The sequence below is a fragment of the Sorex araneus genome, chromosome 3 (assembly GCF_027595985.1).
Source record: "Sorex araneus isolate mSorAra2 chromosome 3, mSorAra2.pri, whole genome shotgun sequence".
NCBI classification, from domain to species: Eukaryota; Metazoa; Chordata; class Mammalia; order Eulipotyphla; family Soricidae; genus Sorex; species Sorex araneus.
The window spans coordinates 229,626,467-229,639,938 of NC_073304.1; the positions used below are offsets into that span (position 1 = coordinate 229,626,467).

General features: G+C 42.0%; 1 protein-coding gene across 1 annotated transcript in view; it reads right to left on the reverse strand.

Annotated features, from left to right (window-relative positions):
• The window catches only part of ABCA9 (ATP binding cassette subfamily A member 9), an 88,824-nt gene that overhangs the window by 53,801 nt on the left and 21,551 nt on the right, over positions 1-13,472 (reverse strand). The window contains exons 10-16 of the mRNA XM_055133608.1: positions 11,109-11,277; positions 8,084-8,145; positions 4,213-4,323; positions 3,377-3,552; positions 2,868-2,987; positions 2,505-2,643; positions 1,074-1,164 (exon numbers count right to left, since the gene is read on the reverse strand). Of these exons, the coding sequence (XP_054989583.1) occupies positions 1,074-1,164; positions 2,505-2,643; positions 2,868-2,987; positions 3,377-3,552; positions 4,213-4,323; positions 8,084-8,145; positions 11,109-11,277 (868 nt within the window). The remainder of the gene's footprint in view (positions 1-1,073; positions 1,165-2,504; positions 2,644-2,867; positions 2,988-3,376; positions 3,553-4,212; positions 4,324-8,083; positions 8,146-11,108; positions 11,278-13,472) is intronic.

A 13,472-nucleotide genomic window follows, 5' to 3' on the forward strand; every position in this document is an offset into this window, starting at 1 on the left:
ATATTAATACTTTTGTGGGAACTAACCACGTGACACAGGTCATTTTGATTTAGTCCCTACCACAAACAAAGGATGAGGAACTGACTAAAACTGATGACTAAAACTCTGACATGTCACAGGAGGCTGACAATGCCATTGTCTTAGAGTTATTTTGCAGACTGAGTATAATTATATAAAATTTTCACAACACACAAAAATAAACAATAAGACCAGAGGGCTGGAATATTAGCAGACAAAGTGCTGTTTAAATATATTCCAAACACTCTCCGTCCAGATGAGATCCGGAGCAGCTGCGCATGACACAGCCCCTCTGCTCCTTAAAGACTATGATCTGGGACGGCTACTAACCCATTTTGGCACCCAGAGACTTCTTATAGAAATGCATCTAGACTGTAAACTGAGCTAAAACAACAGAAATCCAAAACCATGCAGCCGCAACAGCGGCCGCGTGAACTTCTATAATCTTCATCCTCAGCAATGGAAAACAAACTATCAAATGATGCCTTTTCAGCAGGTTTGATTGTTGGGGGAAAATTCCAAATAATAATAGTCAGTTCTCTGTTGAAATATTGAATGTACTCAAAGTATAGAGAGAATAAAGTGAAGATCATTGGCCACTCAGGTGTGGGAGTGGGTGGGAGGGGGGCATATTGGGGTTCTTGGTGGGGGAACAGGTGCACTGGTGAACGGATGGGGGTTCGATCTTTATATGACTGAGACTCAAATCTGAAAGCTTTGTAACTTTTGTCACGGTGATTCAATAAAATAATTTTTTTTTTAAAAAGAGAGGGGCTGGAGTGATTCCTGAGTGCAGAGCCAGAAGTAACCCCTGTGCATTGCCAGGTGTGATCCAAAAAGCAAAAAAAAAAAAAGAGAGAGAGAGAGAAAAATATATATTCCAATACTTTTATTGGAAGTTAGTTTAATGGAGCCCCTTAGTTCCTTCATATACCTAATTGAAGTAGAATACCCTTCACTCTAGCTAAGAGAGCAGTGTGGGAGAGTCCCAGTAGTTCCCCTGCAATGTACTAAAATGCAGGGCCCCGGTCTGTGTGCAGCAACACGGACTGTACCTTAAGTGGTAGCCGATGCCCCATTTCTTCTTCAGGAATAGAGAAGAACCGGCACACTTCAGCTTTCCATTAGATATGAATACCTTCCTGTCTAAGTAGAAAAAGAAATAACATTAGGGGGTTGTGCTTTGGCAGTCATAAAAGAAAACTTTTATTATTCGATAACGTATTGTAGGTCAGTTTCTGGCAATGGCTGGGGACCCTGTGGTGCTGAGCAGAGCCTGGACCTCCTGCCTCCCAGGCTTTGCTCCCGCCTGTGAGCATCTCCCAGGCCCGGATGCCTGAATCCTGCCCTTACGGGGTGCAGCACTGCCTGCCTTTCCCTCTCCTCGTAAAGCCTAAATGGGGTGGGCGAGCTTCTGGGAGCCAGCATTTTGCTTTGAAGTGAAGAATAATATGGCACAAACCCATGTTCAAAACCCAGGAAAAAACCCAAACAAATCCCTGGTTGTGCTGTCTAGTTGTCTAGCTCTCTAGTTGATAACTATGTTATATAATTTTTGAAAAAAATGTTTAAATTATTTTGAAATTATTCTGAAGGTTTTCTAGCAGTTTCACCCTGCTTTGCTTTCCCTGTTTTTGTTTTGTTTTGTTTAATTTTTGCGTTATACCTAATGCTCTGAGGCAACAAATCATAGAGATTAAAAAAATGTATATATATATATATACATATACACACACACACACACACACATATCTCTCGGAGAACCCAGCAAGCTATCAAGAGTATCCCATTCCCACTGGCAGAGAGAACCTGGCAAGCTCCCTGTGGTGTATTCAATATGCCAAAAGCAGTAACAATAACAGGTCTCATTCCCCTGACCCTGAAAGAGCCTCCAATCACTGGGAAGGACGAGTAAGGAGAGGCTGCTAAAATCTCAAGGCTGGGAGGAATAGAGACATTACTGGTGCCCGCTCGAATAAATTGATGAACAATGGGATGACATTGATACAGTGAACATATTTTAAGAGCATGATCCACTAAAATAGACATTCTAATTCTGTCACATGTAAGTACCTCCATTCCCATCCAATAACTGAAATGATGTATTTGTTGATACTCTAACCTGCATAGAAAAATTCTGTCCCCAAAGGATGTTACAATCCAACTGACAATCATCAGAAGAGATAACGCATCCCTGAGTGTATCCTACATGCTTTATATCCAATACACAGTTATACAATGGACCAGAACAAAATATTCTTTTGCAATGATGCTATTTACTTTACAACTGATGAGCAGTTCTGCCATAGGACTAGAACTTTCCCTGGGACTAAGTACTCCTGGATGTAAATGCTTCAGTTGAGGAGGACAAGATTCCCATTGTGGCTCATGGTATTTACACAGCCACTATATCAGATGTTTCTACAGACATTCTACACTTGTCCCTAATTGCTTCCAAAGATACATGAAAGAAAACCAAGAATCACCAGCCAGGATATCAGCCTCATCCATGAACTGGGTACTGAAGAGAATGACCCTGTTTGCTTTTCTCTCTTTTAAGAGGTTCCAAACTCTGTGCCTTGAAAGCGGATCTGATCCAGCAGTTGGTTCATCCAATAGCAAAACCTGTGCAGTGGAAAAACACATAAAGTCACTTTCTCCTTCGCTGCAAGCTAGTTTTTAAAAGTCAGATAGCAGTAAAAGTATCTGAGAGAACTTGCTTCGCACTGAATTTTTCACTGCAAGAGTTCTTTTACGTCTATCCCTTAACTTAGAAGTTAAGTTCGATGGAATGAAATGGATTTATGGTCCAAAATTTTGCTTCACAGAGACTTTTTAACTCAGCTTACCTGAGGATCTCCTAAAATGGCAATCCCAAATGTCAATTTTCTTTTTTGTCCACCACTTAAATTTTGAGCAAGAATGTCTTGGATATTTTCCATCTCTAAGTCTTGTAATACTTGCTGTACCTGATAAAAAAAACCATTTTGTTCTAAACCCAGAACTTTTGTTTTAAAAACATTATCATCTTGCTGTTCCTGGTGGATAAACCTTGTTTCCCTTTAGGTGTTGAACTGAGTCTAAGTAGCATAGATACATTTACAATGTTCTAGGTCAACATTTCTTGACAGCAGACGATATGGTCCCCTATGGGACCCTAGGATATCCCGGGGGGGTGGGTCATTGGTGAAAATTGCATAAATGGGGGATCACAGAATGAGAATAGGGCTGACCAGTGGGAGCCACATGAAGAAAAGAAGGTTGGAAAGAAGTCATATCAGAAAATGATTGAGAAACATCAATCTAGGGGAGCATTTTCATGAGGAAAATGTGAGTGATGTCTGGCAGGTTTTACTACCTCTTGCTCCACTTCATGGGGTTGAATCCCTTTGATTTTAGCAAACAGCCTGAGATTTTCCCTCACTGTGAGGAAGCCGAATTGCACATTGGATTGTGGACAAACACCAGTGAGCTTGCTGACAGCTGCTAGGTCAGCCTTTTCGGAAAGCTTGTTATTATAGATCGTGACTGAACCTATAAGGCAGAGAATTAGCATCAGGATAATGTGCCAAGCATTATGCAAGAGACTCCAAAATGAAAACAATTCCTGAATATCACTAAGTATTTAAAAGAGTGTATACTGATTGACTAATTAATAACTTAATTGTGTAAGAGACTCCAAAATAGAAAACAATTCCGGAATATAACTGAGTATTCTAAAAAGTTCGTCCTGATCGACTAATTAATAATTTAATGTTGACGAGACATTTGGTTCTGTTGGAGTGCCAATTAGCAAGCATAAAGTGCCTTGTCATGAAATTTTTAACCCACAAGGATTTTATTTTTTTGCTTTTTGGGTCACACCCGGCGATGCTCAGGGGTTCCTCCTGGCTCTGCACTCAGGAATCACTCCTGGCGGTGCTCGGGGGACCATATGGGATGCTGGGAATCGAACCTGGGTCAGCCGCATGCAAGGCAAATGCCCTCCCTGCTGTGCTATGTCTCCAGTCCCAAGGATTTTCTTAAAGAAATAGAAACTTAGTCAACTTACAGCAATTTCTTAAACTTTTCTCTGAAGTGGTGTGATTAGTTCATGAAACTAATAACTCAATCATGAACAATATGAATTAACTTATAGAATGCATAATTAATTCACTGGCCTATGCTCTTATCACTGGTTCATGGGCTTCTCACCTGAGGTGGGAACGGAGAGTCCACTGAGTGTGTTCAACAGGGTCGTTTTCCCAGCCCCACTATGACCAAGCAGGGCTGTGATCTGGCCTTCATATATGTCCAATATCAGACCTGAATTATTCCAAAAGAATTCTATGAAAATTTTCATTTTTTCTTATTGTATGTGTATAATTTCTCTAGCAGCAGCAAATAAATGCCTAGATAGTTTTCCCCCCTTTCTCTCCTGAGTTATTTTCCTGTCTGCAATAGTCAAAATAAAAGTTTGCCTTGAATTCTTCATTTTAAAATAGTCTCTTCGACTGAGCACAGTGGCCACTCAACACCTTTATTGCAAACCACAACAGCTAATTAGAGAGAGAGAACAGAAGGGAATGCCCTGCCACAGTGGCAGGGTGGGGTGGGGAGAGATGGGTTTGGGGAGGGTGGGAGGGATGATGGGTTTACTGGTGGTGGAGAATGGGCACTGGTGAAGGGATGGGTTCTCGAACCTTGTATGAGGGAAACATGAGCACAAAATTGTATAAATCTGTAACTGTACCCTTACAGTGATTCACTAATTAAAAATAAAAAAAATAAAATAGTCTCTTCAGGGCTGGAGCAATAGCACAGCAGGTAGGGCATTTGCCTTGCAAGCGGTCGACCCGGGTTCGAATCCCAGCATCCCATACGATCCCCTGAGCACCGCCAGGAGTAATTCCTGAGTGTAGAACCAGGAGTAACCCCTGTACATCGCTGGTGTGACCCAAAAAGCAAATAAAATAAAATAAAATAAAATAAAACAGTCTCTCTTCAGACCAGGAAAGTGGCACAGGGCGGAGTCTGTGCCTTGCCTGTGTGAGGCCCTGAGTTTGTGCCCTGAAACCTAAGGATTGCCCACCTCACAGAATGATATCCCTAGCTCTGTTGGGTTTGATTTCAAATGCTGCAACAACAAACAAATAACAGACAAAAAATAAATAATCTCTCTTGGGATACTCATTTTCTAAGTATAATCACTGTATCAATGTGTCACTGTCATCCAGTTGTTTGTTGATTTATTTGAGCGGGCACCAGTAACATCTCTATTCCTCTCAGCCCTGAGATTTTTTTTAATTTTATTTTTTCAAATTTTTTATTAGAGGATCATTGTGATGTACACTTATAAACTTATGAGCTTTCATGTTTGCATTTCACTCATACAGTGATCGTTTACCCATCCCTCCACCAGTGCCCATTCTCCTCCACCAATGTTCCCAGTATCCCTCTCACCACCCCCACCCCATCTCCCACCACCCCATCCTGCCTTTGCGGCCAGGCATTCCCTTCTGTTCTCTCTCCTTTTGGGTATTGTACTTTGCAATAGAGGTATTGAGTGGCCTTCATGTTCAGTCTATAGTCTACTTTTAGTTCGAATCTTCCAACCTGAATGGATCCTCCCAACATCCTCTACTTGGTGTTCCCTTCTCTGTCTGAGCTTGTGAGTCCAGTTTCCAAGCTGTGGGGCAGACCTCCTGGTCCTTATCTCTACAACTCTTGGGTGTTAGTCTCCCACTCTGTTATTTTATATTCCACAGATGAGTTCAATCTTTCTATGTCTGTCTCTCTCTGACTCATTTCATTTTAACGTGATACTTTCCATGTTGATCCACTTATATGCAAATTTCATGGCTTCATCTTTTCTAACAGCTGCATAGTATTCCATTGTGTAGATGTACCAAAGTTTCTTTAATCAGTCATTTGTTTTTGAGCACTCTGGTTTTTTCCAGATTTTGGCTATTGTAAACAGTGCTACAATGAACATACAGATGCAGATGTCATTTCTACTATACCTTTCTGCCTCTCCAGGATATATTCCCAGGAGTGGTATTGCCCGATCAAATGGGAGCTCAATTTCTAATTTTTTGAGAATCGTCCATATCGCTTTCCAAAAGTCAGCCCTGAGATTTTAGCAGCCTGTCCTTACTCGTCTTTCCCAATGATTGTTGGGAAATAATAATACTATAATAATAATATTATAATATAACAATAATAATGCGGCACTGTTTGGAAGGACAAGTAAAGAGACACTGCTAAAATCTCAGGGCTAGAATGAATGGAGACATTACTGGGCCCACTCGAGCAAATTGGTGATCAACGGGATGACAGTGATACAGTGAATATTATAGTTATCTTAACTATAATATTATCCTATTATCCTATTATCCTGATCCATTATCATGGAATTAAGAATTTTTTGTATAAAATAAGTTTTGCCATTAAAGCTAAGCTGACTATAATAAAGTTGAGAATGACAAAAATGAGATATCATTTTACACCACAGAGACTGGTACAGATTCAAAGGAAAAAAGCAACCAGTGCTGGCATGGATGTGGGGAAAAAGGGATGCTCCTTCACTGCTGTTAGGAATGCCGACTGGTACAGCCTTTTTGGAAAAACAATATAAACAGTCCTTCAAAAACTAGAAATTGAGCTTCCATATGACCCCACAATACCACTTCTGGGAATATATCCTGAGGCTGAAAAAAAAGCACAGTAGAAATGACATCTGTACCTATATGCTCATTGCAGCACTGTTCACAATAGCCAAAATCTGGAAACAACCCAAGTGCCTAAGAACAGATGATTGGTTAAAGAAACTCTGGAAAATCTACACAATGGAATACTATGCAGCTGTTAGGAGAGATGAAGTCATGAAATTTGCTTATAAGTGGGTAGACATGGAGAGTATCATGCTAAGTGACATGAGTCAGAAAGAGAGGGACAGATATAGAAAGGCTGCACTCATTTGTGGAGTATAAAATAACAACACAAGACCAACACCCAAGGACAGAAGGTTGAAGGGTCAGGAATATTACTCCATAGTTGGAAGCCTGACTAATGAGAGGGCAGGGAGAGGACAGCAGGAATAGGGAAGGGATAATGAAGCAAACGATGGTTGGAGGAATCGGTTGGGATAGTGTGCCAAAAGTAAATAAAGGACCAAACATGATAACCTCTCAGTATCTGCATTGCAAACCATAATGCCCCAAAGTAGAGAGAGAGTATGGGAATATTGTTTGCCATGGAGGTGTATACTGGGGATATTGGTGGTGGGAAATGTGCACTGGTGGAGGGAATGGGTGTTTGATCATTGTGTGATTGTAACTCAGACATGAAAGCTTGTAACTGTATCTCACGATGAATCAATAACATTAAAAAAATGAAGTAGAGAATGGGAGGAGTTGAAAATTGAGACTATCATGTTTTATTCAAACCCATCATATATTAGCAACATCACCTGACTTTTTTTCTTGGTGGGTGGGGGCACACCTGACAATGATCAGAGCTTACTCCTGACTCTGCTCTCCGGGGTCACTCCTGGTGGGCTTAGGGAGCCGTAAGTGATTTGGTCTACATGCAAGGCAAACACCCTACCTGCTATACTATCATTCCGACCTTTCCCGACTTTCTATAAATGTTACAGGGCTTAAATTTGCTTGGAAGGAAACTTAATATGCTTCGATAAAGAAGGGTTGTGATATATGGAGTTCTGTGTTTTTTTTTTTTAATTTTGTTTTTGTTGTTTTCAGGGTTGGGTATTGGAGGACCTGTCAGTGGCAGTATTTAGGAAGTCGCTTCTGGATCTGTTCCCTAGTGGATCTGGTGATGCTCAGGGACCATGTGGTTCTGGGAACTGAACTGCTGTTGGCCACATACAAGCCAAGCACTTTACTGACTCTACTTAACTTTCACTAACTCTTATGTTCCAAGAGTCTGTTCTTAACCCCTACCAAGACATTAACAGAGATGCATAGTCACCAAATCAAATAGCTAAAGCGGATACGGTTATTTTTTGGGTGGAGGTTCTGGTATGTGTGTGTTGGGGGCGGGGGGGGGCGTTGGTTGGCCTTACCTTTCAAAGCTTCTACTTTTTCATGCTTTCCCTTTTCATACTCTTTCTTTAGATTTTTTATTCTGGAAAAACAAAGGGGGGGAAATGCTTTTGAGAGAATTGTGGAGATCGACGGGATTGATATATCAAGAGTTTGGTGTAGGGAGAAGATCTGGAGGTCTTTCCTTTGTGTTGACCCAGGTGGCTAAAGAACATACAGGGTATTTTGTCCTTAAAAACATCCCTGATCACAGATGCACTGGAGGCAGAAGCCCATGCATGAAAAATAGAAAGCTGAGGATGTAGACGAAGGACTGTAGAAGGGAAATATTGAGATTTAAGAGTCTTTGGGACTACTAGGAGGGACAAAGAAGAGAAGCAGATAAATCTTTCAGAAATATCAGGGATTTTGAGTCTGACAACCTGTGTCTGGTTCCTATAGAGCTCTTGACTAGACCTCGCAAATTCTATGGGCTCCACTCTTTGGTCAAGTTCTTCAGCAGCTAAATGTGGTTTCTAGAGTTACTCCGGTCCAGTCATCCTGCAGCGGGGAGGGTGTTTGCTTGCATGCAGCCGACCCAGGTTCGATTCCTCCGCTCCTCTTGAAGAGCCCAACAAGCTACCGAGAGTATCCCACCCGCACAGCAGAGCCTGGCAAGCTACTCATGGTGTATTTGATATGCCAAAAACAGTAACAACAAGTCTCACAATGGAGATGTTACTAGTGCCCGTTCGAGCAAATCGATGAACAACGGGAAGACAGTGCTACAGTGCTACAGAGTTACTTAGCTAGTAGAAGAAATAGTTGCAGATAAATAAAAGAGTTTGGAACCCTATAAATTGCTAAAGAAGAATGAAAAGAAAGAGAAGAACAACGAGGCATAATGACTGCAGTGGAAAAAAATGTGAAATGGCTTGAAGGTCTATCTTGAGCCGGGTCCTGCATTTAGTTCATGTTCTTCTGTTTGTCTTCTTCTTTATATCCTTAATATAAATCAGCAGGTGACTTGTATCAGCCAGTGAAGGCTGTTGTAACAAATATCATCGGTTATGTGATTTAAATAACAGACGTTTGTGTTTCTCGAGGTTCTGTGGGCTGGGAAGGCAGGATCAAGGTGCCTGGTCTGATGGTTCGCACCCTCTACCTGGCTTGCAGGTCACGTGCAGGTCACTCCTAGGAATTCCCCACCAACCGGGCCTGGCTGATCAATCTGAGGGCTTGAGGATGAGGTGCTGCTCCAACCTTACAGGGCTGACACCACCAGGGCCACCCTGATGGTGCTTAAGGGGTGCTTGGGCACCACCAAAGCCACATCTTGCATTTGCTGGGAATTGTCACTGTCACTGTCACTGTCATCCCGTTGCTCATTGATTTACTTGAGCGGGTACCAGTAACATCTCCATGTGAGACTTGTTACTGTTTTTGGCATATCAGAACACGCCACAGGTAGCTTGCCAGGCTCTGCTGTGCAGGTGAGATACTCTTGGTAGCTTGCCAGACTCTCCGAGAGGGGCGGAGGAATCAAACCCAGGTCGGCTGCATGCAAGGTGAAAGCCCTACTCACTATGCTATCACTCCAACCAACACTATACCTGATGATACTTGGGGGAATGCAGGCTATATGGTGTTGAATATCAAACCAGGTTTCGGTATATGCACAGCAACGGCTATGCTATTTCCATGATTCTCCTGCAACCCAAAATGCGTTTAACTTGACATGCCATGCTTTTGCCTTTGATGACAGTTAGGCAATGATGGGACCAGTTGACGTGGCCTCTGGGATGGAATGACCCAGAGCTTCAGAACTTTGCAGTGGTTTGTTAAATGCTGAGCAAGTAGCAAGAAGGAACATAGCAGTCTCTGTGCAGTTTCCAGTCCCTAGCCAAGCTTTCTAAACTATTCCAGTCATCAAATATGGGAAACTCTCTGTTCCATCTGTGGCTGGGAATCATTTTCTAAGGACTAATCTTGTTTTCTATAGTTCACAAGCATTCATTAACTTCCTTCTTGCCTACTAGGCAAATTAAAATGTGTCTGAATATTTATTCCAGTAAGCTTCTTATTCAGCATCTAATTCTGGCTTTACTGTTGAAAGGGACCTAGAGTTTAGGTCCCTTCAGAGGGAGAATCCAGTTCTTGAGAATCTAGTGTTAATGCATGAGGAGTGAAAGGGTTCTCTTCATTTGTGTTTTAAATAGATTTTAATTTTTAGAAGCTAAATATTCAGAGTTTATGTGAAAATAGATGAATGGAATAGGTGGATAAGGAAGTTTTGTTGAGAACTGTTAAATAAAAGGGTGGATCACTGATGAACAAAATTGGAAGATAGATCTAGAGAACTTAGGCACTGTTGCTTGGGAAGAAAGCAGTAAACAGGGAACAAAACATATATGCCATCTAAAAGGGAAGTTAAGCATAGCATGAGCACCCCGAACTTCTCACATTTCTTTCCCACCTCCATGATGTACATTTTTCTATTTTCTGTCTCCTGCTTCTTCCTTCTCATCTTATTGGTCAGGAAGAGTCAGAGAAAGTAGAATGAAAGTAATAAAAGATATAGGTAGTGTCAAGGCCTTTAAGAAACAGGCAGAGAAAGAGAGATAAAAGCAGAGAGAGGAGAAAAAAGGAGTGAGGAAAACAGAAAAATGAAAACATTGGTTGGTTCTTGTTGCTCTACTCCAAACTAAAAAACAAAGTGTGATTAGCTGGCTGGAGTGATAGTACAGCCAGTAGGGTATTTGCCTTGCATGCAGCTGACCCAGGTTCAACCCCCAGCATCCCATATGATCCCCTGAGCACCGCCAGGAGTAATTCCTGAGTGCAGAGCCAGGAGTAACCTTTGATCATTGCCGGATGTTACCGCTCCCCCCCCCCCCGCCGCCCCCACCAGAAAAGAAAAGTAATATTAGCAATGAATGTAGTGGTCCAGCTATATAGGTGAGTGTAAAAGGACAAACAGATCTTTGCCCCATCCATGTTTTGTCTGTTCCATCTCTGGTCTCCGACCTATTCTCCCTTTGTGCCTCAGTGAAACTTATTTGTTACCTGATGGCTTCCTTTCCATGGAATTCTGGAGACACTGGTTCAAAAGAGTCATTAGATGCAGACTCTGAATCTGTTTCGTTCTCAAGGACCATGTGATCAACTCTTTGGTGCTGAAACCAAAATGAAGACTTCAGGAAGAACCAGGGGGACTGCTGCCGTCCATACTCAGCTACAGGAATAGGAGACAAACCCTGAGTCAGTCAGCACCCCACAGAAGAGGTCAATGCACCCCATTTGATATTATACATGAACACACATGATCACTTAGGTATTACTGCCTCCATATGCTCTTGGTATCTGCAAAAAAGATGAGACAAATGAACTATAACTGGAAAGTAAAAAATATCCTTTATTATTATTATTATTTTTTTTTAATGAGACACAGGAAACACTTTCACCTAAATCAAAACAAAGTGAGATGGTATAGGAAGAATGAAAAGCTAACATTAAGGACAATCTTCACGTCAGTTTGTCCAGATACTTAAATACATTTCCTAGAGTTGCTGGCAGTGTTAAGAAAGAGATCTGTTATCAAATGTGGGTGGTATTTTCTCAAGTCTGGAGTCCTCGGGGGTCAACAAGTCACTTAATCCTAATTCAAAATGTACTCTTCATTTCAACCCTCTTCTGGGTGTTGCAATGTCATTGCTAAGTGATAGCCTTTGTCCTCAGTATGACTCTTAATGATAATTGTTTAAAGTGCTGCTTGGACGTGGCTCAGTTGTAACCATACATACCGTTGGATGCTATCCAGTACAGTGATAGATTGAATTTTATTAAAGTACCATGCAGGGTTGGAGAGATGGCAGTGGGGCAGATGCTTGTCTCTATATGCAGCCAATCCAGATCAATCCTCAGCACCTAGCAGTGTCCCCTGAGCCCCACCAGGAGTCATCTCTGAGTGCAGAGACAGGAGTAAACCCTGAGCACTCTCAAGAGTGTTTCCCTCTCCCAAAATCTGGAAACAACCTGAGTTCCCTAGAACAGATGACTGGTTAAAGAAACTTTGGTACGTCTACACAATGGAATACTATGCAGCGGTTAGGAGAGATGAAATCATGAAATTTGCTTATAAATGGATAGACACGGAGAGTATCATGCTAAGTGAAATGAGTCCGAAAGAGAGGGACAGACATAGAGGGACTGTATTCATCTGTGGATTATTCTATACTCTACAGAGTATAGAATAATCACATGAGGCTGACACCCAAGGACAGTAGATACAAGGGCCAGAGGTATTGCCTCATAGCTGGAAGACTGTTTCATGAGTGGAGGGGAGAAGGCAGATGGAATAGAGAAGGGATCGCTAAGAAAATGATGCCTGGAGGAATCAGTCAGGGTGGGAGATGCATGCTGAAAGTAGATAATGGACCAAAGATGATGACCTCTCAGTGTCTGTGTTGCAAGCCATACTGCCCAAAAGTAGAGAGAGAGTATGGGGAATATTGTCTGCCATGGAGGCAGGGGGAGGGTGGGAAAGGGGGGGTATACCCGGGATACTGGTGATGGGGAATGTGCACTGGTGGAGGGATGGGTGTTTGATCATTGTGAGATTGTAACCTAACCATGAAAGCTTGTAATTATCTCAAAGTGATTCAATAAAATAAATTTTTTTAATTTAAAAAAAAAGAAAAAATAAAAGTCTTCCCCACCACCACCACCACAAAAAGAAACCAACAATAACAACAACAATACAGTGCAACCTAATAGCCATCTGTGTCTTCTTCTTCTTTTTAAGGATTAGATAAGGACTTTCGCTTTCATGAAACTCAGATACACCCTGTTTATTGCTTTGTCTAACTTCCCGAATTACTGTTTCTTTTGAAACAGATTTGGGTTTTCTGGAATCATTTCCTCTTACTGAACTCACGAGAGATGTCACTTCTCGGAGCACTTTAGGAGTGCTCATGAATGATTTCAAACTTCTTCTAAAACTGAAGTCAGCACAAAGGAGTTAAGAGGTGGCATGAGCTGTCAACTCTTGGGGTGGAAGGGGCCGTGGTAGTGGGGACAGACACAGGCTGACCTAGCTTAAGTATAAAGAATATTCTGTCTTGAGGCTGGAGCGATAGCGCAGCGGGTAGGGCATTTGCCTTGCATGTAGCCGACCCGGTTTTGATTCCCAACATTCCATATGGTCCCCCGAGTACCACCGGAAGTAATTCCTGAGTGCAGAGACAGGAATAACCCCTGACCCCTGTGCATTGCTGGGTGTGACCCAAAAAGCAAAAAAATTCTGTCTCTTCTGTCCTGTCCTTCCAAACACCTGAAGAAGGAAACCAGCATGTAGATCGTAGAAGTTTCTTCATGGACAAAAGGGGAAAGAACTAGAGACAACGAAGGGACGCACTGATCAGAAATCTT